General features: G+C 42.3%; 2 protein-coding genes and 1 long non-coding RNA gene across 4 annotated transcripts; 1 reads left to right on the top strand and 2 right to left on the bottom strand.

The window, feature by feature from the left end:
* Positions 1–199: 199 nt before the first annotated feature.
* Positions 200–11,692, bottom strand: LOC122400917 (cGMP-dependent protein kinase, isozyme 1-like). 2 transcript variants are annotated; one of them, XM_043402673.1, is made up of 14 exons: positions 11,315–11,692; positions 4,377–4,534; positions 4,228–4,299; positions 3,606–3,856; positions 3,380–3,522; positions 3,171–3,308; positions 2,919–3,097; positions 2,588–2,835; positions 2,198–2,521; positions 1,892–2,123; positions 1,723–1,829; positions 1,347–1,586; positions 1,146–1,212; positions 200–772 (listed from the first exon to the last, which is right to left on the bottom strand). In XM_043402673.1, exons 2-14 carry the CDS (start codon positions 4,488–4,490, stop codon positions 677–679), a joined length of 2,211 nt encoding a protein of 736 aa, XP_043258608.1. In that variant the 5' UTR covers positions 4,491–4,534; positions 11,315–11,692; the 3' UTR covers positions 200–676. The 2 variants fall into 2 exon arrangements, with proteins under 2 accessions (XP_043258608.1, XP_043258610.1); XM_043402675.1 differs by lacking the exon at positions 11,315–11,692 and adding an exon at positions 4,794–4,959.
* LOC122400919 lies at positions 5,815–15,180 on the top strand. The gene is made up of 3 exons (XR_006259400.1): positions 5,815–6,052; positions 9,577–9,792; positions 15,082–15,180. It is a non-coding gene; the product is annotated as an uncharacterized LOC122400919 (long non-coding RNA).
* On the bottom strand, positions 13,306–27,579 carry LOC122400916 (ATP-binding cassette sub-family C member Sur). Its single transcript, XM_043402672.1, has 29 exons — positions 25,164–27,579; positions 22,425–22,685; positions 22,257–22,359; positions 20,600–20,827; positions 20,262–20,444; positions 20,038–20,184; positions 19,772–19,975; positions 19,570–19,707; positions 19,285–19,447; positions 19,018–19,196; positions 18,821–18,949; positions 18,514–18,748; positions 18,331–18,436; positions 17,994–18,255; positions 17,798–17,935; positions 17,487–17,729; positions 16,900–17,141; positions 16,767–16,832; positions 16,599–16,706; positions 16,418–16,512; positions 16,135–16,355; positions 15,797–16,018; positions 15,537–15,718; positions 15,281–15,452; positions 14,704–14,941; positions 14,318–14,633; positions 14,092–14,195; positions 13,836–14,032; positions 13,306–13,753 (listed from the first exon to the last, which is right to left on the bottom strand). Exons 1-29 carry the CDS (start codon positions 25,382–25,384, stop codon positions 13,574–13,576), a joined length of 5,283 nt encoding a protein of 1,760 aa, XP_043258607.1. The 5' UTR covers positions 25,385–27,579; the 3' UTR covers positions 13,306–13,573.

Here is a 27,579-nt window from a genome sequence, read left to right as displayed (position 1 = left end):
AGCGTCAACCAAATGAATTAAAAATGAAAAACGAATTTTTAAGGAAAATTGAGAGGGCCTAATTTGCCTTTTTTCGGCGAAAAAAAAATTTTTATATCGTTCTGGAAAAATTATTTTTACTTTCAATTACAATCATTTTTGGTGAATAAATATACCTCCGAAATCCTTATCCACTTTCGAGAAAAAAATTCTTTACTTCTTCGTTAATAACTTTTTCATGAATCCTCAATTAACAAATTATTCTTGATTTTTGTCTTATTTGGGCCTCTAGAATCTCTCATTAAAATTTATCCCAGGGATGGCCGAACATCCTGTATAACGAATTTGATGAGACAGAGAATATTCATGAAACAACATTCGATTTTTTCATGGCAGAATGACCAATAGCAAATACTATTAAGCATCTTTTATCAAATTCGTGACACAAACCGATCCTAAGTGGCAATTATAATTTAATCAGCACGTAATAGGTCAGTTAAAAGTTTTTTGATATACTCGTCGATGATAACTAAATCTGGTCAAGGTAGCAATAATCCTATTATCGGTAGACTTGTATTTAACGATTGTCATTGAAAGAATCCTTTTCACTGCACTTCCACGATTTGTTCACTCTTATCGTTCTTTCGACGGATAAGGCACGTACACCTGATGTTATCGGGTAAATTTTTTTTCCCCATCAGAAGCTCGAGTCCCATCCGGAGAATTCGTCAGGCGGAATATTGCGATCCGGTGGATACCTTTCGAAGTTTCGCGTGTCGGTTTGGTTCCGTACCTGGAAACAATCAAAATCATCGAAATCGAGCAACAATTATAGAAATCCCAAGGAATCACGTCACGATGACGGGCTGGAAAAAATAAGGTACCTGTTCTCAAGTTTGCCAAAAATTATTTAAGAAATCTACTGTGAAACAAAATACGCACAATCTTATTGGATGGTCTCATACTTTTGCCACTCGAAGCATACCACGTTTATAAAATTACGAGGTTTAACTATTCCATTGTAGAGTCTTCCAGCGTTAGTCATGCAATTATTTACGATATTTCATTTTTATTCGTTGGTTATCGGAGTTAATAAAGACTGTCTTATGTTTCCTGCCCGTAATCTCTTAGTATAATTTCACAAATATTTCGCAAACGTTTCATACCGTTGGAACAATCGGTGCTGGCAGAGCTAGTCTCTGCAAGGACTGCCAGTTGAAAGAGTGGAACCACCTGCACAAACAAAATTTCGTTAAAAAAAGTTCGTAGTTTCTTCAACAGTTATACAGTTCTCCCATTGCACAGTGTTAACAAAATCGTGTGTAGTGTTACAGGGTCTGAGTGGTTTCTACTTGCGAACAACTCACTTGTGCTCTCGAATATCTTGGATGCCGTTTCTTTGGTACCCGAGACGTTCCGAGGGATTCAGACGAAGAAGTTTCTTGATCAAGTTGTTCGCGTTCCTGCTGACGATACTCGGTAACCCGACCACCTCGATACCCTTCAGGATTTTGTTGTAAGTGGTCATGTGGTCGGAGCCTCGAAAGGGTGGTTTGCCAACCAGTAGCTCGTGAGTCAAGATCCCAAGGGCCCAATAGTCCACCGCCCTTCGAGCACGAAACAAATTGTTCGATCAGTTCAAAATTGCTAGATAGATGCAAAGAGGAGTGCCCTAGTTCTTTTAAACGTTGAATGATCAGTCAAAGAAAGGACATTTCTCTCGACATTTTTGAAATCACTTGCCTGTCGTGTCCCTTGTTCAAAATAATCTCCGGTGCCACGTATTCCGGCGTGCCAGCGAAGGTCCACGTTTTTTGGGGTCCGACCTTCTTACTAAAACCGAAGTCAACCTGAAAGAATGATCGATGGTTACGTTTAAATACCAAGTAATTTAAATTCGTAGAAAGCTTACCAGCTTCAAGTATCCGCGAGTGTCGAGCATAAGGTTCTCTGGTTTCAAATCTCTGTAGATGATGTTCATCGAGTGAAGATGATCGAGAGCTTCCACCACGCAACCGACCATAAATTGTGCGGTGCCGTCGTCGAAATATCGTCTCCTCTGAAGGGACGTCCACAAGTCTCCGCCAAGGCACACCTCCATCAGGAAATACACGTATTTAGTGTCCTTGAACGTTTGATAGAGCCTAGACACGAGTACGAGAATCGAATATAAATTATTTGAACTTCGTTTGATCGTATCGAACAGAATTTTACTAACTTGCATACGAATGGAGAATCACAGGCTTGCATGATGTGCTTCTCGTTCAACACGTGTTCCTGTTGTTGTTGCTCGACCATCACCCTCTTCTTCAGTTTCTTCAACGCGAAACTCTTGTTGGGATCCGATTGCAGGGTGACCAACTCGACGCGACCGAATCCACCGACCCCCAAGGTGCCTCTGGTCTCTAAATCGTTCAGAGTGATTTTCGAGTACTCGTTGGTCCATTTTCTCGGTGTCAACGATCTCTTCTGCTTCTCGTACTCCGCCACCCAGTCTTTGTTGCGTATCTCGTCGAGACCTCCCAAGTAGTTGAAGAAGGACCTGAGGTTAATTTAATTTTATCTCAATAGGAAGCTGAGGTAACGAGATCCCAGGAAGAGAACTTACGTTCTGTCTAAGGTCAAGCATTCGACTCCAGGCGCGAGCGCGATAGCGTTGGCGTGTCGACGATTTTCACCCTCGTCGTCGTACAGAGCCTTCTCTCCAAAATATTGGCCCCTGGTAAGGACCACCAGTTCCTCTTCGCCGTCGTGTTGGGTGTCCTTCGTGATCCTGACGTTGCCTCCGCTGATTATGTAGAACTTGTCGCCCTTCTCTCCTTGCCTTACTATTTTTGCCCCAGCAGGAAAGAATTCCTAGAAGAAACGTATCACCTCTTTGATGGTTGCAGGTTTTAAAAGAACATTTTACCAAGACCATTGGAATTTAGGGGACGTACCACGCGGATGAGGTCCGAAATCTTCGCGAGCAGGTGATCTTTCGGCTCCGGTAGCTTCTGGAGAACGGAAACGCGTCGAAGGAACCGGACGTTGCCTTCTACCCTCTCCTGGGCGGTTCTCATCATTATAGTGAGGAAGACGGATCGGTCGAGCACCCATACTTTCCCGAATTTTTTCACTGAAAATTGCAATCGTCTCGATGCAGACCTTTATCGCGAATAAATTTATTGCTTGATCGTAACGCGATTTACCACTGATCGATCGTAGCCTTTTCGTGTTGTACAGCAAAGCAATCTCCCCGAAGGCGACGCCTGGTCCGAAACTCGTCTGGAATTTGTTGCCCTGATAGATGTCGAACTCCCCCTCCGCCGAAACGTAAAGATGGGAGCCTGAAGTGTTTTCGATAGATCAGTGTTTAGATCGTTGTTCGTTATCGGAATATGTATCGATTAGGCGTTACCTATATCGCCCTCTCGAATCACCAAAGTGCTCGGCGGTATTTGTTTCGGGTACATGGCGGACACCAGGGCCTCCACTTGATTGTCCTCGAGATTTCCAAGGAACTCGTTCTCCAAAATGGCTTTCTTGATCTGTCGTCTGCATCTGCAGCAGAAAGAATCGGTTACAAATTCAATTGTATCGTCTATTGTTTTTTAGATTATAATTATTTTTCTTTCAGAAATTACTTCGTATCCTTTTCGTAGACGGGGGTTGGGGCGGAGGGTGGCGTCGGGGTCCTGCCGATGACACCGCCCCTGGGATTGTGCGTGGGCTGATCAGAGTTTTCGGAGTTTCTGACATCTTCCTGATCGTTCTCGTGATGAGTCGAAAGATGATTGTTGGCTTGTCGAGGCGGGGGCGGTGCTTTGCTTTTCCCGGTGGAGTTTAGGATTGGCTTGGGCCCATTGGACACCGCGACGCCAGGTAATGATCGTATCTGCAAAAGACAGAATCTCGCTATTCACTAGTTGACGTTCCTCCATAAGGATTTAATTAACATACTCTTTTGTTTACGTATTAGATATACTTGGTGAGTTTTTTACAGGTGGAAGAATCATTAAACTGTTCGTACACAATCTTTAATAACTTCTTGTTTTCCTTAATGGGAGTTTAAAAAGTCAATTTTATGCTAATTTCTTTAGTCGATTGCATGAATTATTGGAAAACGTTTCATTAGAATATTAGGTACACGTTGCATATGGTTTATGCATGACGGTGCACTGTTCCATTTCAGCCGAGCAGACAGATGGATAGGTCGCGCCTTCTTTTCACAATTTTAATAAAAACAGTATTCTTTCAATTACTCACCACGCCATGAGTTAGATCCGGCTCCCCAGATTGTTTGTAGCTCGTCACCACCGGGCTCTTCAAGTTTCCGTTCTGCAAGGGAACAAAATCCAACGATCACCCGAGCGTTCTTTGCTAAAAAATCGCATCTACGAAGAGAAATCGCTTACTATCCTCACTCCGATCACGCCGTTCGGATCTTCCGTGCCTGGCAGAGGGGTGAGTTTTATGCTACCCCTCTGTCCCAGGATGCTTGGTCGCGGAAAGCACGAAAACATCATCATACTTTCCTCGTCCAGGGCATATCGAAAGCACGGTCGTTTAACACCTGAAACACGCCGACGGAATCACCCTTTTATAATCCATTAATCACCAAATTGTCACGTATAGAAACTATATCGTATAATCATGACGCGTTCCGTGAGCAGGACATTGACGCCTGCAAGAATCTAATAATATCGAAACACTTGTATGGATTAGAATAACGGTGTCGTTAGCTTCCAATATTTTATCGATCGAATTTTAATTGTTTTGTGCGATCTACGGTGCAATCGATGCCCGCGAATGTTGATGCGTGTTAATTTCACCTTTAACTCCGGTAACTATTTCTTCTCGTGGATCGACGACGCGTCGATCGAGGCCCGTTCGATTCGATTCGCGCGCGACGACTCGAATTCTCCGCAGGTCGCAGTCCCGATCACGATCGTCGTTAATTAAGATAAGAGGCGCGCTTATCGTTTGCACGGAGCGCGGTTTCGCGAACGAATTCTTAACGCTTTATCGCGTCTCTTTTATTGCCCGCGAATAGTCGCAAATATTTGGCGGCGCGGACCGCGAGACGTGTAATTGCACGGATTACTTAAGAGACGCTTCGACGCGAGGCTGAAACTGAACGACGGACGCTAGATCCCGGAGCGCGTGCACGCTTTATTTCCGTTCCTCCTCTTCGATCGAGGATCGTCGAAACACCGCTGACGGAAGTCTCGCGGCGAGCACGCGGCACGCTCTACTCCTGGTCACATGCTTATGCTAATCACGTTCGATGCACGATATAATGTTCGCTGACGTCACGGCGTATTAGCACGTTCCCGCGACGGGTATATTCTCGCCGCTATCGAGGCTGAAAAATTTCCTCGACGATCGTGATCGAATTTTTCGTACGGAAATCGTCGTTGAACTTGATCCGCCATGTTTGATTCGAGGAAGAAGCGACGAAATCGGGCGGAAAATCGAAAGTACAGCTTTACTGTGTTATTTATTTAACGATCGTGTGCTTAATAGTAAGTTTTGGTACAGAATGTCGATGACAGTTGGTGTGATAAAGTAAAGGATGAGATATAAACCTCTTCCACTCTTTCCATATCATAATTGATTAGACGGACTACTGAAAGTTACATACATTATTATTAACAGACCATTACCGTAAAGTAGATAATTATTCAGACAAGAGCATTATTTTCGTTATTTTTTTTTATGTTTCTTCACAACCCTGTGTGTTTCGCCTTCATTTTTCACATTATCTGTATATACAACGACTGATAATGATAACGGAGTATTACTAGAGTCCTTTTTTTAAAACTGCATACCAGTGTTGTTAGGAACGTTCAACGGTCTGTTTTCCGTTCGTTGTTACGGTGAAAATGAAGATTGAAGAATGAAAATCGGGAACGTTAACAGACTATTAATCGGGAAAGCGCGAATTAAAACTAATTAAATGCCCGGCAGTAATAAAACGGAAAGATATTTCAATGTGATTTATGGAACGTAATATTTCGACGAAACACGCGAACAGTTAAAGGTGAAGGTGATACGCGGTACTACTGTGGGTTTAATTAAAATAATGACGGTAGATACTAATCGAAATTTTATTTTACTTATACGACGTCTATAACGAGTTGGTACAAGCCATCAAACATAGTTTTTAAATTTACGTTTCGACACTCTGGTTTTTTTCAAATCTTAATGGATTAAATTATACCTGCAAGAACACGTAAGGTATTAAGCAGCAAATTTTGCATATCAACGTAATAGAGAATTAAGAGGAACGGAACTTAAAAACTTTGAAGCATTGAAAATAGTATACGAGCGGTTCCACAACGAAATTTTTATTTACTGTACAACTTATGGCCCGTTAGCGCCAGCCATACACACGTACGGTACAATCGTGAAACTTTAAACATGTTTTTTTCGAAACACTATTTTTAAAACTGTGTACACGAAATGTAAAACATCGTTACCGATTTCCTTTTCATTTACGGGCTTTCAGAAGTCTTAAATGCTGCATATTAACAAAATTGACTATAAATAAAGAATCTGGACCTCAAGTTTAGAGGTGGTGACAGAATTTTTGTGTATCTAAAGAGCGAAATAAAAATTTCTCGCGTTTCTAGGATTTCTTGGACGAGTCCGTTTCGAACGGTTTGATGTTCGAGCCAGTTCCTTTACGTAATTTCCTACGATTATCTCCGAGTCGCTTGTCGTTGACGAACGTCGAAGTTAATGAAGGCTGTAGTCGATCTTATCGTGAACTGGGCGATATCGCGTTTTCTTCGTTCGTCTTGGTTCGACACAGTCGCGTTCGGCTGGCGGAAAAAATTTGCACGTTCGCGAAAAGCTATAGCCTCTCGCTTAAGTAACTCAAGAAGGAACGATGGGGAACGTGCATACGTGTATGCAACGCGAGGCGAAATTAATTGATACCTCCTCGTTTCGAAAGCTCGAATCCGATCGGGAGATAAAGTTTATCGATCGAAGAAAGAATCGTTAGAAAATTTATTTGTCAACGATTGAAAAAAACACAAAGAGATTCTCGAAGTGGTACCGAAGTCTCGTTTACGCAGAACACGGTCGGTTTGTACGGTATTAAAAGAGCGATAACGATGTTTGATTAGTTATGCGAGGAGGATCTACACAAATGTTATTTACAACCTGTTTGTTGAGCAAGTTGCAGGCAAATCGAGCGCGTTCCTAGAAATCATTGCCCCACGATAATCTTCTTCGTTATCCGGGAATATTTTTGCCAGAATCAATTTTTGTTTGTGGAAATTATTTGTGAATTTCGAATGGGCGTGTCGCCTTCTTGAATCGTTCGTTGGCAAAGCGATACTTTTCAATTCTTTAGAGATTTAAAATACAAAAAAAGGAATAATTTTCACCCTTTGAACGTTTCGTCGTTAGTCCGATGTTCGATTACCAAGCGTGAAACAGCGATATTCTGTAAAATCGTTCGTTTCCGTTCGCGATCGCATCTAACTGCGCCAGTGTTCGTTCGGAGGAACGTTTCCTGTCTCGTTAGAGGCTGGTAATTATGTCGAAGATTGGCAATAATTGAAGCCGTCATCGCCGGGCAGCGTCGCGGCATATTTGTCGCCCGTTGCCTTTTCTTTTTCGTTTCTTTTTACATAATCGCGAGGATGTTACGTTTCGTAATTTTCGTTGCACAACATCGAGTATCGCCGGTCGAACGCGGCGAACGACAGGTATGCGACGCAATGAACGCGATAAATTAACGAAGAAACGATAGCGATCTGTTCCTTTGGCCCATTATCGCCGCGATGGCGGATTCGATTACGGGAAGGCTAAGATCTATTGCGTTCGATAGTTGTTGCGTGCTACGCCGGCACTGTTTAGTTCGGTTACGATCTATCGACGCCATTTTCATCGACGTTGTTTAAGGGGTCATTCTGGTTTATCGGGCCGAAAAGTGAGGTAAATTCTATGAATTTTTTCTGATTTAAATACTTTATATATTGAAATAAATACATGTAGTATTTATTGTACTATCTTTTGGCTTTATGAAAAATATTTTGTTATACATAAACAATTATTATTGTTAGTGTTCTATTAGCGTAAATATAACACTGAAAAAAAAACCTAAGTTGCTGGCGTAGGTGATTACAGTCTTCAGGGTTATCTGAAAGAAGAAAATGAACATGATTTTTAATCGGCATGAATGTCGCTATCGCCCGTACCTCGTCGAACAATTTCTGTTAAAAAATAACAAAATGGCAGCGGTTAAAAGAAACGTAAAAGAAAAACAGCGTTTTTAACCGTAGAATTTACTAATGATTAGAATTTTCTAATCATAGAATTTACCTCACTTTTCGGCCCGATAAACCAGAATGACCCCTTAAGGAGTTGGCATTTACGGATGACAAAATATCCATTTCGTAAGCTTCTGTGTACTTTTGTTTAAGCAAATCGTACTCGAGGAAGGAATGGAAATATTAATTATCCACAAAGGCCATCTTCTTGTACGATGATACGATGGATTTTGATACGTTCAAGTTTATTTGTTTCTCTTTTAAATGAAAATAATTGGTAAAATCGTGATATATAAATTTACTCACAAACGTTTAATACTCTGTTTGACACTCTAACGTATATCCATATGTTGTAATGATTGTATTTAAAAACAGTTGTTACATACTTGGTAGAACGAATCGAGTCTCTGTTGTATCCCAGCGAAACGATCTGCCGAATGTTCTGTTTCTCGAACGTTAATTATGCACGAGACTCACTAAAATATAATGTACACGGTTTTGTTTTCCAGAAAACCGACGAACGATTGGCAAAACGCGTTCCGCGTTAACGCGATTGATAATTAGCATGTGCTTGGGACCGTTCACCGACGTTCGTGCGTGTGTTTCGAAACCGATTGTTCTCCATAAAAAAAAACATTGTTGTAACATCGTTTTAAGTGGCCTTTAGTCACCGTCGCCGTTTAATCAGCTGCGACTCGCAAGTGTAATTAGCTCGAGCGTAATAGACGACCACGTGGTCGGTTGTTAGACGTCACCCGCGAAACGGATTCCATTGGCTGAACGTACACCGCCTATTTTTAGGCCCTGCTAATATTTTCGTTTCGTTATCGCGTTTAATTTCCTTTTAAATTGCCCCGTTTACCTTGATTGCTTTATCGCGGTCGAATTCACCGAGCTTCGCTCGATGATCGTCGTCCACGGTTTACGCGTTGAAGCACGAAACTTTGCGATCATAAATTGTTTCGTGCCAGCCGTGTCAATATTTTCGTTTCTTTAGTCGTTTCGCGGATCGTCTGGGTTCTGCTTTAACTCGTTAATTGCGTAACGGGACTCAACCTAACCGCGGCACGCTCAAAGCGATATCTATTATAGATCGACGTTCTCTCGTCGAAATATAATTGCAACGCACTATCGGCACGATTTTATCTGACGACGAATGTCGTTTCCGTTGATCGATTAGATACAAGCGATAAATCGCCAGTGCATACGGGAAGCCTTTAACGAAGCATAACGTATCGTTTTTTCGTTATTATTGATGTTTCTTGTTCAGTACGCCGTGATTCACGGTCGACGAAGTGTTTAAACTCACAGATTTTTAAACTTACAGATCGACGGACGCTGGGATCCTCCGATAACAGTAGAAATACGCGGGTAAATCTATTCTGGCGTGGATCGAACACTGCGTGAGAAGATGCAATTTTTGGGAGATGGACGATATCAGCTGCACTCGCTGAATTCACGTGTGAAACTGATGTCTCAGGTTCGACAAAGACGCAGAAATCTTATCTAGCCGATAACAAAGAGACGCAGTGTCAACAGGCAGGTACACGCACGGTCGTCTTATCTAATGAGTCCTACTCTCGTTTCGTTAAATAGGTCGGTGGATCTGCTTTTGAGTAATTGTTTAAATTGCATCGAGAAATGCCCGGTCTTCGAAACTGTTTCACATTTTGAAACGTTGTAGCTCGAGATCTACGAAGAACAGATATCGCAATCGCGGCCAAGAATATATTATTTTGCATTAATAATCCACGAGTCTTTCAAGGCTTTCCCGCATTCTCGTATCGTGGAAGTGCCAAGAGAAAAAGTCGACCTTGAATTACTGACTTCGCTCGGTTTCCTTTCGTTACCGAGCGATCCTTGACAAAGCTGATTTTGTGTTTACGTTAAAGACTTAACGAGCTTCTCGAATCACGAACATCGTTTTCCAATCACGTTCGATCGATCTTTCACAGCATTTCATCGATAGGCTTTTTTGATCGAGCGTGCGTCAGCGATCATTACAAATATTCGACGTTTAATTGAAATCGATACAAAAGAATCAGAATCGAGAAACCGTTCATAATACATAATCACCGTTAGATCGTTATCGATCGATCACTGATTCACGTTGCGATTCGAAGACAACGATGGCCGACCGGTTTTCCTAGTTTCTATTTTCTTATCTTCGGAACGCTAGTCTCTTATCGTTAAGCCGCTTTTCTTTGTTTTACAACGAACCTGACAGTCCTTTATCGCGACGAAGCAGCTGTTTCTACGAACACGCCGTTTTACATCGTTTACTTATTTTCCGACCTAGATACAACAGGTAAAGCAATGGGACAGATTTTGTATAAAATCTCAAGAGAAGAATGGAATTTCACGTGGTCTAGATCATCTCGAGTATTACAGATTATAAAATTATGAACTCTAAAATATTGTGTGCACGTTCGTTACCGTCGAGTTCGAAGAAGACAAAAAGAAAGGTATAATCGTCAAACAGCTCGTGACAGCTTCACTCTTCGTGGACGTAATAAAAATTACGATTACCTGGCTACCTGGTGAATCAGCGACCAAGTAAAAACGTTCGCGCTCCAGTTCTTTCGCGAGTGTGTCGCAAGGAGTCGCGTCTCCGCGAGCAACATTGCAATTAAACGGTATACACTTCATGTAATTGACCGGGGAATCGTAGTTTTTGATCTAACCTCATCCGGAGATCACGCGTGTCCTGCTTTTTCACGGATCCATAATGATCTCGAGGAAAAGATACTTTTCCCTTTCACTATCATTTTTTTCTAGATTAATCGTCAAGTTCTATCTGTCACTGTGAAAGCTATTATTACTTAACAAAATATATTTATCGTAGTTAATCCATTGTTAACATACTCTGTTAACAGCACGTTTTTAAATGTATTCATTAAAATATATTAAATGTTTTAAGAGGCCATTACTGTCTATTTACACGTTGAGAATGCGAACAAACAGCGAGGCACAAAAAGTTCAATTACGATTCTCGTAAAACAAGCTATCGATTTAGAATTAAAATAAAAGACGGACGTCCGCTACCGTTCGCCGGAAGTACTCACGTCTCAAGGTGTCTTGTAACTCCTGAAACGGTCTTCGTCGATTCACAAAAGTTTTGGGTCGACGCGCGTCGTCCGGAGTCCGCTTTCGAGATTCATTGTCCGTATCAATGGTTCACGATTACGCGTACGGCTGATAGATGGTAGCAATTCGGAGTCAACGAGGCGCTTTCATTTTTTTTTTTAACGCGCGTTTTCTTGCGCAGCTAGGAGGAGGCACCGAGAGGTGAAAGCGTAGCCCGGTGTCATTGAAGTCGAACCGTCGACGAAATAGGCAGAAAGTCGAAGGTCTGAGCGTACGTCGACATCCTGCAGAAGGATCGAAACGGATCCGTGGATTCGATGGACTTTCGATCGCGAACGCCGCGCGTGTGATCGACAGGCAGGTCTCGAAGCCACTAGCAGAAAAACACGCGCACGTTTTCCATCGTTGATACGACGTGTGTGGGGGTATTGGTAATTATTATCGTTTGACACTTTATCCGTCGCGATACGTTGACCGGCGGTATCTGTTAGGGGAAAGTTGCCTAAATCGTGTCGCGAAAATTCGCACTTGTCGCTGTCGAAAGAATTCATTTTAATTAAATTGTAGAAATGTTAACTAAACCGAGACGGGGCAGAACTTTAAAACAGATGAGAAACAAAATGATTTATTTCCAAGGTTCGTTCGATCGAAGTGAAATTTCTTTATTCCTAGCTGCTGGTATTCTCGACGAAGGCTTTTGTTCTTTGAGAAAGTGTACGATGCTGTTGGGAATAATTAATGCTCGCTGTGTGATCCAGTTTGCATATTTAGGAAGTTATGTTACCTTACCGGCGATATTTCTCATGGAAATTAATTTTATTTCCACGAATTAAATGTACAAACAGCTTTTAAGAAATATTTTCAATATTTACATTAGACAATCTTATGTTACGTCATAGGCAATGCTTCGAAAAATGATTCATCTTTGAGAATTTTTTTCGAATAAAGTGCAGATCGGGTCTTCCTCAAATTTTACACGTACTTTCGCTGATTGATTAATTAGATTGACGCACGATGCGATAAGAAAAACATGTCTTTTCTGCGTGCACTCTCGAAACACGAAAGATGCCCTCAAGCCATCGATATTTTTGAGATAATATAAAAATAGAAGAAATATTGATAAAATACCATTTCAATGTTGCAACGGTTCTGAAAGAAAAGAAGTACTTTCTTTTCTAATCTTTTAGTTTTGTCTTTAATTGATGTCGACTGGTCAAGTAGTTCTTTAGAGACCGTGCACGTAAATCGCGTTAATGTCTTTCGTAGAGCACCTTACAAGGCAAACTATAAATTGCTCCTTCGCCAGAGGAGTAATTAAATTGCACACTAATAAACTGAGTTCGTAATTCATGAATGCATAATATTATTTCTTATGGATGTTTTATTGCGAGAAATGAGTCTGTTTAATTAGTAACGATGATGGTTTACGATCATACTGGAACGGTTTAAAATGCCTCGTGGTGGTTTTAATCAAAATAACGATGGCTTAACGTATTTATAGAACGCAGAAAACGGAATATCGTTCGTCAATCTTTCATCTGTACTTTCGTTAGTCATTTCATACATTCACCATTAGATAAACGAAAGAACCAAAGAACTTGGAGTGACACAATTTAGGCGACCAGTACACATTAAGTAACCTCGTAATTATCTACGATCGATACGATCGCCAAAACAGTTTGCTAATGGACTATTCCATTGGATTATCTTTCAGTAGATTATCGAGCAGATTGCTAAGCTATACTTCCACGATAAGAGCGTACTTTTTCGAGTACGTTTCGCGGTTACTAATAGGATCGTTCTTCGTTCCTCGCGTTCTTCGAAAGTTAATCCAGAGATGGGAGAAATTCTTATCTAGATAAATATTTCGAACAACAAATAGAAGGTATATAGATTAAAGTCGCAGACAATATTAAAAACCATGTCTTTTATTAAAATATATTTTTTATTATGTAAATCGTGTAGCGATTATTATAATAAATTACGTTAAGAATGACAAATTACATTCCTAAAATCATGTGTTGCACACGATGAAGGCGTTTAATAATTCGGTTTCTTAAAAAGGTGTGAAAAAAGTTTAAGAAATGCATGCATGGAGATCGATCAACGACCCTCTTGATACACCTACAATATACAAAGTAATTCAACGACTCGTGTTGGTGTGTATTACACATTTATTTTCGTTATCAAAAATAAATCTCACAATCGAGTCGAAAGGTAGCTACTCGTAATCTTCTTCAGCAATCCCTTTTCTTTTTCGAATCAGTCCTAGGAACATACTGTTCGGTGGATTTCAGCATATTCGCGAAAAATCCAGCTTGTCGCCTCGTTAGATCCATCGGGGAACCGTCCTCGACGATCGTACCCTCGTGGAAGACTATTATTCGATCGCAATCCAATAACGCTGTCGCTCGATGCTGCAAAATAATCGTAAAACGAACGATATTTCTTCCTTGGAGACGAATGCAAAGAGCGTTAAGGTAATCGACGCGTAGTTACCGCGATAGCAATCACAGTTCTGTTCTCGAAAGCGATCGAAACTGCTTTCAAGAGGGACTTCTCGGTGGCCGCGTCGAGAGCACTGGTTGCTTCGTCGAGGACGACGATCGAGGACTTCCGGAGGATCGCGCGCGCCATGCAGAGCAGCTGAAGTTGCCCCGAAGAGAAATTTTCACCCCCCTCGCGCACTTCGAAATCTATTCACCCCAAGAATCATATTTATTAAATATTTCGCTGATTTTAAATTTTCACTCACCGAGTCCTTCCGTATGCGAAGCCACAACGTCCTTGATCTGCGCTACTTCCAAAGCATCCCAGAGTTCTCGATCCTCGTGCTCCGAACGGGGGTCCAAATTTTCTCTGAAAACGTCGATGACAGTGCACGTTTACCCATCTCAAACACTTGGCCAAACGTTACACAGAGTTGGGAAACTCGCCACGAACTCGGAAGTTCCCGAACTCGTCGGTTAATTAGAATTTACCTAACAGTGCCACTGAACATGATCACGTCCTGAGGAATCGCCGAGAGCCTCGAGCGCAGCACGGTCAAAGAAATCTGATTAACGTTTACGCCATCGATCAGAATGCGTCCCTGAGTGATCTCCAGCAGTCGAAAAAGCGCCATCACCGTAGAAGACTTTCCGCTTCCGGTTCTCCCGCAAATACCGATCTTTTGACCCGCTGGAATGCTCAGGCACAGATTCGAGATAACTGGTTCCCTTTGCGAATCGTGTCTCAGAGAAACATTCTCGAAGGTGATCTGGCCTCTCCTGGGCCAATCGTCCGGAACCTGGAAGCCTGGAAAAGGTGCACCAGGTGTCGTTGAGACAGAAACATCGATGAATCCTTTCAGAAACTTTTCGTTTACCCTCTTGTTGATAGTTTTCTGTAGGAGCGTATCTGTACGCGGAAATTCGCGCCACGCTACCCATGTACATCTCGATCTCCGCGGTGAATTTCACCACCCAATTTAAGTAGATCGGTACCAGGAGGGTGTAATTAATCGCGAGACCAACCAGAGCTGGGGTCACGCGACTCGGGTACAGTTGTGCGGAAATTAACGCTGCAAACGTTGCCGTGACCACGATTACTGCGCCTAGGTAGTCCTAAAAATTGTTCGTCATAAACATTGGCTATGTCCGAAACGAGATTACATAATTGGCCACTCAAGATTACGCGAGCTGGAACTGGTTATTTTAAAAATGCTGTGAAATTTATGTTTCGTTTTATTCCATTTTTATTACAGATGGGTTCCTCCGTTCGGATTCAGGCATCGTCGATCAAAGTCGGGACAGTTCGAGAAGTATGGAGGAGTGTGAGGAGGTTGTGGGTCTCTGGCCTCGCTGGTCTCCGGATTCGTAACGCGTGGGGACTGCGCGTCAGTGGCTTTGAGCGGTCAATCAATTTTATTGGGACCTCACGGTGATTCGGGAAGTATACTTTACCAGCGCGATTCCCAACCATCGACTGCTCGCGTTCAGAAGCAGAAACGCGTTCGTGTTGGTGTCCAGACAGACCATCACCTGCTCCACGAAGCGGTTTTCCTGTTTCGACGCTCTCAAGGTCGGGAGGCCGCAGAGGGTCTCAGAGAAGTGCGTGGCGATTGGCCATCGAGTGCTGAAATCGAGTAAGTGGAAATCCAGTTATTGTACATTCTTATCTGCAATTTAAGATGGACTATACTAAAAAATAATTGCACACCTGCCGTCCAATCTTTGCAAATGTCTCGCGCTTTGTCTGTAATATCTTTGAACCATGTAATAGGCAGCACACGTGGGAAGAGCAGCGACGAGGAACCACGGTGATATAATCACGTTCACTATGATCGCGGATCCACACAACAGAACGAAGAACGTCAATCTTTGGATGGACGTGGATATTTTCTTTGGAATGTAAAAATTGTACGTTATCCCTTTATCGTAAACGCGAGATATTTGTTCGTTTATCGGTTAGTTACTAACTTTGTCGATGACACCCATGTCGGCGCTGAATCTGTTCAAAATTTTACCAACGGGATCGTGCTCGAAAAAAGACATTGGCACTCTCAGTAGCCTGGAAATAGCTTCTTCATGTAACTTTCTCCTCGCCCTGGCTCCCGTCCATTGTCCCACGACGTTGCATACGAAAGATAGAAGTATGGAGCCCATGGAAAGGGTTATGTAGACTTTGAAGTAGAACAGTGTCTGAAATGAACCACAACGATGTACTTTAGAACTTAGTTAAACTAATATCGCAATATCGATTAAATGGTCTCATCGATTATCTATTCTTGAAGAATGTAAACAGTCATCAACGTTACATCTTGGTCTTCCTGGCCGAAATTCTCGTTGTTCTGATCCGTCCATCGACTCAGCCAAAGGTCCGTGTAAACTCGAAGGACCTGACAGAAAATTGCAACCCCTATGTAAATTAATCCTGGTATCCAACCAGCAGCTTTCGTGTAATCCATGCAAATCGTTCTCGTGACTATTCCGCTTCTGTCCTCGTAAGAATCTTCGTGCTCCTCCATACCATAAATTTCTGTAACAATCTTTCAATATATTTCTGTCTCCCCTTTGAGGCCGTTTCGATCGTCTACTAACTCTTTTTTTGTTCGTCGAATTCGTCGGTTTCCCTGGAGTCCTTCAACAGCAATCGTTTGATCGGGAAATGGTCATGTTCTAGATTTTGGTTGACCCTAATGCACAATTTATTTGGTAATGTTTACTCAATTCTTTTTACCACAAAATAAAGTAAGAAATTTATCGTTATAACTGGTCATACTTCTTGACACTGTAATGAACCTGTCTGTTGGAACTGGATGGTATCAACCTACGCAGGACACTTTTTTCCCTGTTGGACGACGTCTCGTCAGGGTGTACATTGGCAATTCTGTGAATTATAAAAAAAATTATTAAAAAAATATTCTGTTCCATAATAAGAGCGACCAACCTGCCAGAAAATATTTGTCTCAAAACGTTGCTCGGCTGTCCATTGTCGAAAGTATTGTTCCTTTTCCTGGAAAAGTAGAATATGTAATGATCGATAGAAAATTCACGGTTCTGTAAATTAGATTCTAAATTACCTAGAAACGACGTGTTGACTCTCGAGTATAGTCGGAGTGCTGTTTTGTCTAAGAACGAGCGGTGGCTGTCTTCGAGGTTGAAGGCTGCTGGACCTAACAGCGTTTGCATAAGATTTGCACGGTTTTTTCGCGATGTTCCACTCCTCCGTGGGCAGTGGAAGGTCCATGAGATCGGGGGCCAGGTATCTCGATCCGGAAAGATTGCCTCGTCGCATTCTCAACGGCACGAAGACAGGTGGATTCTAGCAAAGAAGGATTATTCCAAGTCTGAACAAACCATCGATCGTTAAACGGAAACAGATCATCAATTACGGCCAAGGCAATCGCCTGTTGGATCAAGATTTGCAACTTTGGTTATAGTTCGAGCTCTATCGATTTAACCGTACGGCGGTAGCCATTTTCAGTAATTGGATTCACGGGAGGAAACATTTGTCACTTGGATAACATAATCGCGCACAGAACTGTAACTTCATATTACAACGATTCTGAACCGCGTTTAGAGCTTGAAATACGGAAACAATGTGCTCTGTTTCTAAATAATGAAAAGAGAAATCACGCGAGGCGATCAAATCGAAGAAAGATCTTACTACGTGAGCATCCTGATCAGTGATCCACGATCCGTCGCTGGTTTGCTTGTTCCTCACGTTAATACTGATCCTAGATATCAGTCTAACCAGAGACCACCTGTCCTTGGCAGTTCTATGATTACGACGTTCATCAGTCTGTCTAGTTGCAGCCTGCCTCCATTCGGTCGCCAATTCCGGGTCCGATTCTTCGATCGTTGACTTCGTGCCCACGGCTCGAACTCGACAACCGTCCATAACGATCACCTGGACGTTCAGGATTATTTATCATGTATCACGACTGTACTTACGTTGCGTTAAATCGATCAGCATACCTGATGAGCCATGGACAATAATTCCAAACGATGGGTGACCATGATTACTGTGCGCCCGCTTCTCAGGAGAAGCTTTCTGACTCCTTGATCGAAGATCTGTCGACCGACTTGGTGATCCAACGCGGACAGTGGATCGTCCTAGAAATATTCATCGAAGTATCATCGCGTGAAAGTTTTCGTATCGATTTCAACTAACCATGATAACGACATCCGCGTCGCTGTAGAGAGCTCTGGCTATGGTCACCCTCTGCTTCTGTCCGCCGCTCAAATTTATTCCCTTTTCACCGATTCGTGTCAAATCGTGGCCCGGAAGTATGTCGACGTCCGGTTGCAGGGCGCAAGCCTTCAACACGTTTCGATATCTCCGCGATCTGTACGCTGATCCGAAGAGGATGTTGTCTCTCAAAGTAGCGTTCAACAGCCAAGGCTTCTGAGCCACGTACGCGATCCTCGAACCTCTGACTCCGAAACGTTTCGTTAAGAAAATATTCAAGAAACATTGGTGAACGATGGACAATTTTGGGATCGCTTACTTGGACCACTCGATCGTTCCAGTGGTGCTCTGGATCTCCCCTAACATTCCCAGCAACAAAGAAGTCTTTCCACTGCCAGTCTTTCCGACAATAAGAGTCAATTGACCTGAAGACGAAATTGGGACTCGTTCATTCGAACAATATAAAAAATAGAAACAAGAAAACAAGTGGAAGTGAAATTACCACGAGGAAAGCTGAGGCCAGCGATCGATAGCTGGTACTCGTCCGTGCCCCAAAATGTGCAGGATTTCATTCGAAGCACCGGTATATCCAAATCGTTCTCGAACACCGTGTCCACGGAAGAATCTATGTCGAGCTTGAATTCCCTCAAGCAACAGGACTGGCCATCCTCTTCGTCCTCCTCGATGTTGTCCAGCGATCCGAAAGTCGCGGTGCTGTGCACCTTCGTGGCTTCTACCTTGAAGTATTCGAAGTTCAAACCAACCCCTATCGAATCTACATCTATTTTCTCCAGTGTACTTCGACTCACAGTACTCTCGTCCACAGAGTTCGTCCGAGACGATTCGTTCTCGACGTCCATTTTTCTGTCGCCAGGATCCGGCAGGACGTTCTGGATCTCTGGAAGCTGAAGGAATTCTTCCATTCTGGTCGTGGAAATCTGAATGAAACGACCAAGAGTGATAAATTTATCGCTAAATTTTGTAACGTCGATGGAATTGTGCTCACCATAGCGTTGATGACGATAGGAATCATGACAGGAAAGATCAGAAGCGGTACAGTGAGCTGGGAAAACAGAGCCAAACTCGCGAAAACGTTTCCAGCGTCGAGGGTTCTTTCCTCCAGCCAGAAATAGGCGCCGAAAGTGAAGAGCGTCATCAGAACCGAGGAGGCGTGGGTAAGAAAATCTAATCACAGAGCAATTTTTATCATTCCTTCGTTACTCTAATTGAAAGAGAATTATCTTGCAAGGAAAGAAAGAAACGTCGAACTCACTGATAAGGGTCCAGTAAAAGGAATCTCTGTCCAGCATCTTCAACTCGTCGTTTCTTGTTTTCCTTATCTTCCTCTCGAAGATGTCCTCCCAGGCTCTGAGCTTCACCAGCCTCTTTCCTTGAAGAACTTCGTTCACCAGACGCAATCTGGAGTCGCTTCCTTTCTAAAGAAGTTTCCTCGATTATGTAAATTCCTTCAATTAATTCAACGCTTGCACTTGTTGGGTAGAAATACGAAAGAAAATAAATTGGGTCTGTTGGATTTACGAAAGAAAAATAGACGTACAGCGACGAATTTGAAATTCCCCGACATCTTTTTCCCAAGCACCAGTTGCATCGGCGTCACTATCGCTATGCAGCAAAGTGCACCTATGATCGCGCTTACGCCCAGCTTTGTGTAGAGCAGGAAGACTATAGCAGTGATCTGAAATTAATGTCAGCAAATGAATCACCAAACGATGGAAGCTTTAAGGAGATCCTCCAGTTACCTTTAACGGGATGGCCCAGGTGTAATGTCCGATCCAGAAGAAGCTCATGACGTTGTAAGCGTCTTCCGATATGAGGTTCGTCAGGGTCCCGATGTCACCGGCTCGGTAACCCCTGTGTTGCTCTTTCTCCTTGTCCGTCTGTGGATTCTCCTCTTCGTCGATGCTCCACGAGCACAGACGCAAAGCTTTATCGTACAGCAACGCCTGCGATGCCAAATCGTAATGAGAGTCTTCGAGTCGAGTCGAGTTCAGCGTCGAGTGTGTACCTGAAGAGCAGTCTTCAATCGGATCCCCTCGACGCAGAGAATGTGGGTGGAGGCCTGGCTCAGAGTGCTCTGCAGAATGGCGAAGACGAACACGAGCAGTCCGAGGAAGTAGCCATTTTGGAGAACCTCGGAGAACGTCATGGTGCCCTGAAAGGTCGCAAAATGTTCCAAGATTTGGACGAGAGTTTGTCAGATCGAAGTCTACGAACTAGTGCGTTTGATACCCGAAAGCGATGACTCGTGGTGCCATTTTGAGAGGCAGAAACGTAGTCCAAGATCCGAGAAATCGTCATTGGAGCGACGAGGGTGGCGGCGTCGCCTAACAGTTTCAGCACGCCTCCAATGGCGAAGGGGAACCATACTTGCTTCCAAAAACATCGCCAAAGGGACAATTTCCTTTTATCCTTCTACGGGGAACGAATATTTAAGAAATTTGCTTTTTAATAAGACTCGATTGGCGCGTTTCAGATCATTTTAACCCTTGTAAGGCCAAGAGTATTCCATGGTATTTCTTTCGTTTCGTTACTTCTGTGTCTAAAAATAATTTTTCTAAATTTTTTACCCTGTGTTCCTCGTAAATTCTTCGAAATTTCGCGAATTGTGTTCCGGTGGCCTCCTCTTGGGGGAGTTCCCCGAGGTCTTGCAACTCCAAAGGGAAGCCATAGCCCTTCGAAAGCAGTTTGGTTACCCAATGGAAGGTGATCCTGTTGAGGAAAGTAGAATCGGAGTGTCTGTAGACGGTTCGGGCGTCCTCGACTCGCCTGATGAAGTATCTTCGCTTTCGTCTGGTCTGGATAGAGAAAATTAGACCGATTCACGAGGTAGTGTTAAAACGATCTGTTTGCACGGTTCGTTGAACGATACGGATGCTTGTTTTTACTGGGTCAAGGGGCCGGGTGTGCATCTGTGCACGTGAAATATATTTGGAGCAAACGCAGGCCTGGAATCCCGCGTTTACGAGCCATCGAAGACACTTGGGTGCCCGAAGCGGCGTGTTCTTAACGCGATTATAATTAGACGTGAAATATGCTGTCTGGTTCGCGGCCAATTCGAGTGCACGGAGGAGGAAATGTCGCCAGTCGAGAATTTCCTAATTAAATCGGGCGTGTTTTCCGCCGTGGGGATCGCGACCCATCAGAGGACCGTCTCGTAACGCGGACGCGAAAGAAATTTTTAACAATTTATATAATGGGTACACACGATATTCGTAAATTTTTTGTTAATTTTAAAATGGCACGTTTTGCTCCCAGCATCGTGCAAAGTTTCCTGTACAAACAAACAAACGAACCGAGGTTTATTTTACGAGTTCGTTATCGGTCTGTGAGAAAAGTTGCCACTGGTGCGGATAACTTAGGCGCGATAAGGAAATGTAGGCTAGATTCCGAATAATAAAAGGCTCCAATCAGTGGCGGACACAGAAGATCCTAGTGCGCGGTAATAAGAAATATTTTTCATGTTCCTATTAGCGAAATAAATGGAGCGGGAATACGATTCTCGATAAGAGTGTCCGTGAATCAGATTTTAAACGTTCGAGAACCCGAGATACAGCGTATAATTAAATTAGAAAAAAGATCGAATCTAATTATACCGTTGTACGCTTTGGATTCTTTCGACAATAAACTGAGAGTATTAGAATTAATCCAGAAGATTGGAATCTCGTGTTATCGGGTGTAAGCTAAGGGAAACGCGAAACTTACAAAATCTATTTTCGCGATCTAGTTCGAACCGCGGAGGTGGAAAAGTAAGGTTATCACTCGATAAGCCCGACTCTCGCCCGATCGCGATAATAAACATTATTATTCAAACAAGCTGAGCAAATGTAAAACAAATATTTGCGCTAGGTTACTGGGAAGTAGCTGGCTTTCCTCGATAAGGTTGTACCGCTCTGTCGTTAATTCCTGGCTTGATACTTTCAGCAAGAAGCGCTCCGACTGTAAACCGCATTTCCAAGAACACGGGAACGATGCGGATCGAGATTAAGATGTTACAAGTTTTCCAAAAAATCGTATTCCAAGTAACATAGTCATTTTCATGCGATATTTAATGAAACGGTGTTCATTTATCTCAGATAGCGATCGATAGTTTTCATTTTTAACTATTATAATTTAAAATCGAACGTTTCGAGGAAGACAGGTGATTTTATTTATTTTCAAGTTAATTTTATCATCCCGGTGGATCGATTTGTCAGTGTAATTATAGCAATAAGCAACGTCGCTCACCGTGAGATAAAGCGTGTAAGAATCCAAGATGGCGAAGGAGCCGCACAGAACGGCAGTGATGGCTGTTGTAGCAAATCGAACATGCTGGATCGACAGACCGTGCCTAAGCAGATTAAAATCTCGATATTATGCGCATTAATTATGGACAAATATTTGTTGGACGTTTACCCGGACAAAATGGTGAATTTCCACGCTCGCGACAACCCGATCGCGGCGAGAATTCCGGCCGTGAAGACTGTCCCGTAGCCGCCATTGATCTCGGTCCTCCGATGAAGGATCCAGCAAGAGAAGACCGCGAGGATCGCGAGGATCGACGAGAACGAAATGGTCGTCAGAAAGGACTCGCAGAGCTCCGTGAAAAGTACCAATAGAAGCAACATGCACAACAATGTCCTGGTCGCGTGAAACGGAAAAAGTTCACCGACGATTCTAACAAAACAAAAGAAAATTCTTTTTCTTCACAACGAGAATAAGATTCTAGATTAATCTAGATCACTTTGCTATTCAAACGGAAAAGAAACATGTTTACTCTATTTAATTCGTCGCCAGGCGAATAAAAACAAATTTCATGACGTCGCTGACGGTTGGATTCGAAAATAAACGTTTCCCTGTTTATGCATAATCCCGCCGCTGTAGATTCAGTAGAAGGATCCCGATAAAATCGTCCTGGACGATAAATGCGTTAACAAGAATCTAACCAGCGAGCCTGACTCGAAGTTTGTCATTCGCGTCGCGGCTCGTGATCGATCAAAGTACCGAAGAAACGAGATCTGTAAGATCCAGAAATTGTGAATAGTATCTCGACAAAAATCGTGAAATTAATGTCTGAGTAATTGCGAACGCGTCGCGTTTATGAAACGGGAATTCGATTTTATTTTTTTTTTTTACGGAGAGGCGCGCGTACAGTCGTCCGGCTCGAAGAAATTAATTAGCCGTTCCGCTCGAACGTGTAATAATTTATCGTCCCGGGACTCGTCGCGCGACAACTTCTGCTCGTTCGGATCTAGAGTCGTTCCTTGATCCCTAGAAATTGCCCGCGAGTTAATCCCCTGGTCGGGATCAAGCGTTCGTTAGGAACGTCCGATCGAATTCGAGACGACGGCCATTGATCTACCAGCGAATCTTGTGTAACTTAATTTCCGAAGAACTTATATTAAAATGTCCATGATAGTTTTGACTATACAAAATATTCGATAGGTTGATTGCCCGCTGATCCAAACGTGGATCATAATGTACTTCACTCAGGAGTTCAAAATTCTTAAAAATTAAACAGTAGAGGTTATTAATAACAGTATTAAACCACACGTGCTCATCTTATTCGAGTCGATCGAAATTCCCAGAATGGTCGGAGTGACGCAAACTTGGAAAGAGCATGTGGCTGGCGAGTACACGTGTTGTAAATTATTCGGTTAATTAATTCGAGCCTCTCGGACGACGCACTTGGGCGGTGTTTCTCTGTGGCTTTCGCGGTTTCCGGGAACAATGACGTTTTCATTAGGGTCTCCGACCTCGGTCTCATCTCGATTTTGACGTTCGTTACCTATAGAGACGGATCTGATAAAAATAAAGAAATTCTTTCTCTACAAATTTTGATCGTGGGTGGAATGATGGGAGAAGTAAGACTCGTCAGAAATGTAACGTGGATATTTTACGCCGTTTCCTGGAAGGAGAGAGCATAGTCATTGTTTAACACGAGTAAACAATCGACCAAGTTTCCGAGAAACGATTATTCTTTTGGTTGATGATCGGTTGTTTGCAAAAGGGGTGGTTGATAAGCCGAAAACAAAGAATCGGAATGCTGAAAAAATTCCTCTAAACACTGGTGTTCCCAAGATGTCTGTAGGTTTAGCGTTTGAAGAATTCTTTTCATTATTCTATGTCTGACTATGATCGTCTGCATTCTACTGACACGCCCGAGCGATACAAATATTCTTTACACGTTTGCTAGACTGCTGGAATTTGCTAATGTGCAAATGTCAATGTCTGTGACTCGTAAAACAACCATTTGCATACCTGAATTTATGTGACACTTTTTCATTATTGACAGACGACTGTATTTCTAAGCGTTCGAAGCAACGAGACGTCTAGTTCCTCGTGCTCGAGGTGTAGTTCGAGCAAAGGCAAAATATCCAGTTCGTTTTTGTATAAATACATGAAAATGTAACTATGAAGATAATGGCATCTCAAAAACTCTTTATTTCTGTGAAAAAATTCCTTCTTAAATAACCAGATTAAAAATATTTGCCCGATCTTGCAAACGCAATAAAAACAGATACGTTGCAAGAACATCTCGCGTGCTAATTACTGAATCTCCAGGGACAGTGACTTATCGCACCGAATAAGTAAACACGGATGACATCAGCCGCAAGTTACGCAGACATAGAATAAAATTTCACTCGAACAATGGTCTTTGATGAGGATTCGTCGAAGTAACGCCCAACTCTGTCAATTGGAGCAAATTGTTCGAAATAGGACGTGGTCCTAGTCTGGATCATAGAGCATCCCAAAGCGAACGTGGAACATTTCGTTAATTGAAAGTTGTCCCACTTGAAACTCTGGGGAATCCCCGAAGGTCTTCAACTAGCATTTCTCCTTACAGAATAAATTGAACACGTGCTCGAACTTGCGTTCGTCGGACTAAATACGTTCCCTGCTACTAAAAATCGTGCATTTATCTTTAACTCTTAACGTCGGATCGTTCGCGAAGTCAAGAATTTTTATTTTTGTTTCATCGTAATTTGCTAGTGATCTCATCTAGCAAATATTCGAATCAAAATGTACCTCGCAATCAGAGTCCATCGACGTATCAGTTTCATTTCCATAAATAAATAAATCAAATATTTTCTGCTTTTAAACACCATCTCTACAAATTAATTTATGCTTTCGTGGTTCATCGTACGGACTTACTTGCGTGGTTTGTAGCATTTGAGTCGAAGGCTGGCGATCAGGACGACGAGGATGGCGATCGTAGGAACGAAGATGTTGATAATCTCGATCAGACAGTCGTCGGTGGGATCGTTTTCGGCGACCCGCGCGATCGTGCCATTTTTCGTTCGCCATTTCCACACGATTCGCCTCGCGGGCCTTGGTAACACGCGCAGAAACTCGTATCCTTTGCAGAACTCCATTTTAACTGCGGGTTTTTCTCAGCGGAGTCCCATAACACGATTCCGACGCATACTTCTGATGAACGCCTGAAAATATCGTTTATTTGTTCGGTGTCCGTGCACGTTACGTACTTACGCCTCTCTTTGCTACGAGATTAGGAACCTTGACTTTAAACTGAATCGATCCAGACGTTTTTTTCGATTTTTATACTCTTGCTTGTTTTCTTTTTCACAGTCTGGTTTATTATCGCGTACATTCTCATAGACCAGATTTAGATTTGTTTCCAGCGATTTACGTCTTCGATTTATTTTCGCCTCTGATACAGATTTCACGAACGCGCGAAAACATAATTTAATGGCGCAGGATGTTTAGAACGGGCTCCGCGAAATGCATTATTCCAGAACGGTGCAGAATTTATTTTTATTCCTGCTGTCAGGAAACATTATGCAAATCATGGTTGTGCTTCCGTAAAAATATCGTTTGTTCGATTGGGGCAAATATTATGATAAGCAAATATTTTTTTATTACTCATGTTTTATGAAACTTCAAGGTTATCGACTTTTTTTCTAAAGGGATGCCATATTTTCATTAACACGGTGGTGTGGATCATAAGAAAACAAATTTATTCATGTAATGGTTGTTACAGAGATATTTAATGCGAGCAAGATAGACGAGACACTGTATTTATTTTACTGATTAAAAAGGCCAGCAAATAATAATTATGGTACCAGTCGATAGTTTCTATCAGTGGTACATGGGATCAACGTAGAAACGCGTGTTTCGTTTTGGACAACGAGCTGTTATATTCCCACTAAAAATATCTTACGGTCGGATAGCTCTCGATAAAAAGTGCGTTCACGTTCGAAATCATATTAAAACCATATTTCAACCGAATGGTGGCGATAGCGTCGTACATTAATCCTGAAATAACAATTTGGTTGTAAAATCTGAACTCCGAAACCAGTAAAATTCTGCTACAACAAAATCTGTATCTCCAGCGAACGATAAAGCTGATTAATTAGAAATTGATTGCTGGCAATTAAAAGTTTTCAGCAGCGAAGCGAATTACAACACGACGGACGATTAATCTGTTTAGTTTCGACCTCTTTTCATCGACGTCTGCACAGTGTTTTATGTTTTTGCGGATCGATGAATGGTTATTCTGCTATCTGCAGATAACTTTTCACGATAATAGGTTACAAATAAATCCGATAAGCTAATTTTAATTACTCGATTAGAATTATTCCTATTTTTTGCAGAAAATATTAAACGACTTTGTTCCTTTTCCTTTTCTTTACGATAAAAAAAACTGCTTGTATCGTACTGTACATTAATTTCAAGCTGTATTCGCGATCCATGATCGATCATCCTGTACACTTACCTGTAATAATAATGAAATACGTATTTCACTATTATTACAGATAATAGTTGTTACTAATAATTGCACTATTATCATTATTATAGATAAGTATACACTCAAGAGGGCTGGAGTATCAGTTGTATATAGCTTGTCGAGATTGCAGATACGTCTAAGAGATTTATTCCTAATAATGTTGATGTTAATTTGAATTTTTAAAATCGCCACGACGAATGCAATACCCCAAAGTAAAACTAGACTTACGTGTCCCCGGGCGGTATTCCTTGACGCGTTTCATTACCATAATTTATGCGACGACTCCGTTGCTTCGTTTTTCTGTTACGTCACCGTCCCGCTGCGATTTACGTGTTCCGTTTCCTCGTGAAACCGATCACTTTCGAGCATGGGTTCCGATCGACGTTCAATATATCATTTTTCGTTCCCCGAGTCCCGTTCAGCACGAATTTTGTCGATCATTCGACGAGATCGACGATCGTGCCACGATTGTTCGAATACTGGTCACCACGAGCAGAGATGGGAGAATTTTACTCGAATAATAGATAATCGATAAGCCATACCTATGATAATTTATTCGCGATGTTCGTTCGTATCGATTTGGCACAATAATTTAGTTATAAGGCGAGATGTAACGAAATTATTGTTCATCTTTCATTTAGAATTTTGCACATCGCTGATCACGGGTACGATTAATTATTTTTCTGAATGAACGAATCGGTATTCTGTTACTTCGTGGCGAGCACGAACACTGTCAGCGTTACGTGGTATTTACACATTTCTACGATTACGAGTTCACCATGATTCATCGACCTGTCTTTTCCACGAGTTGCCCTTACCAAA

Source organism: Colletes gigas, unplaced genomic scaffold (genome assembly GCF_013123115.1).
Source record: "Colletes gigas isolate AHSC1104 unplaced genomic scaffold, ASM1312311v1 Colletes_gigas_Sc00020, whole genome shotgun sequence".
Lineage (NCBI taxonomy): Eukaryota > Metazoa > Arthropoda > Insecta > Hymenoptera > Colletidae > Colletes > Colletes gigas.
Note: the sequence above shows the minus strand (reverse complement) of the source record. Positions and strands in the feature narration are given on the sequence as shown.

Excerpts from the sequence above, each read along its gene's own strand:
- LOC122400917 (XM_043402673.1), bottom strand. The coding sequence starts at position 4,490 with ATGATGATGTTTTCGTGCTTTCCGCGACCAAGCATCCTGGGACAGAGG. Across the intron at positions 4,300-4,376 it reads GCGTGATCGGAGTGAGGATA|AACGGAAACTTGAAGAGCCC; the intron begins GTAAGCGATTTC and ends GTTCCCTTGCAG. Across the intron at positions 2,836-2,918 it reads TTTCGGACCTCATCCGCGTG|GAATTCTTTCCTGCTGGGGC; the intron begins GTACGTCCCCTA and ends CGTTTCTTCTAG.
- LOC122400916 (XM_043402672.1), bottom strand. The coding sequence starts at position 25,384 with ATGGAGTTCTGCAAAGGATACGAGTTTCTGCGCGTGTTACCAAGGCCC. Across the intron at positions 22,686-25,163 it reads AAATGCTACAAACCACGCAA|AATCGTCGGTGAACTTTTTC; the intron begins GTAAGTCCGTAC and ends TTGTTTTGTTAG. Across the intron at positions 19,708-19,771 it reads CCTGGGCCATCCCGTTAAAG|ATCACTGCTATAGTCTTCCT; the intron begins GTAACTGGAGGA and ends CATTAATTTCAG.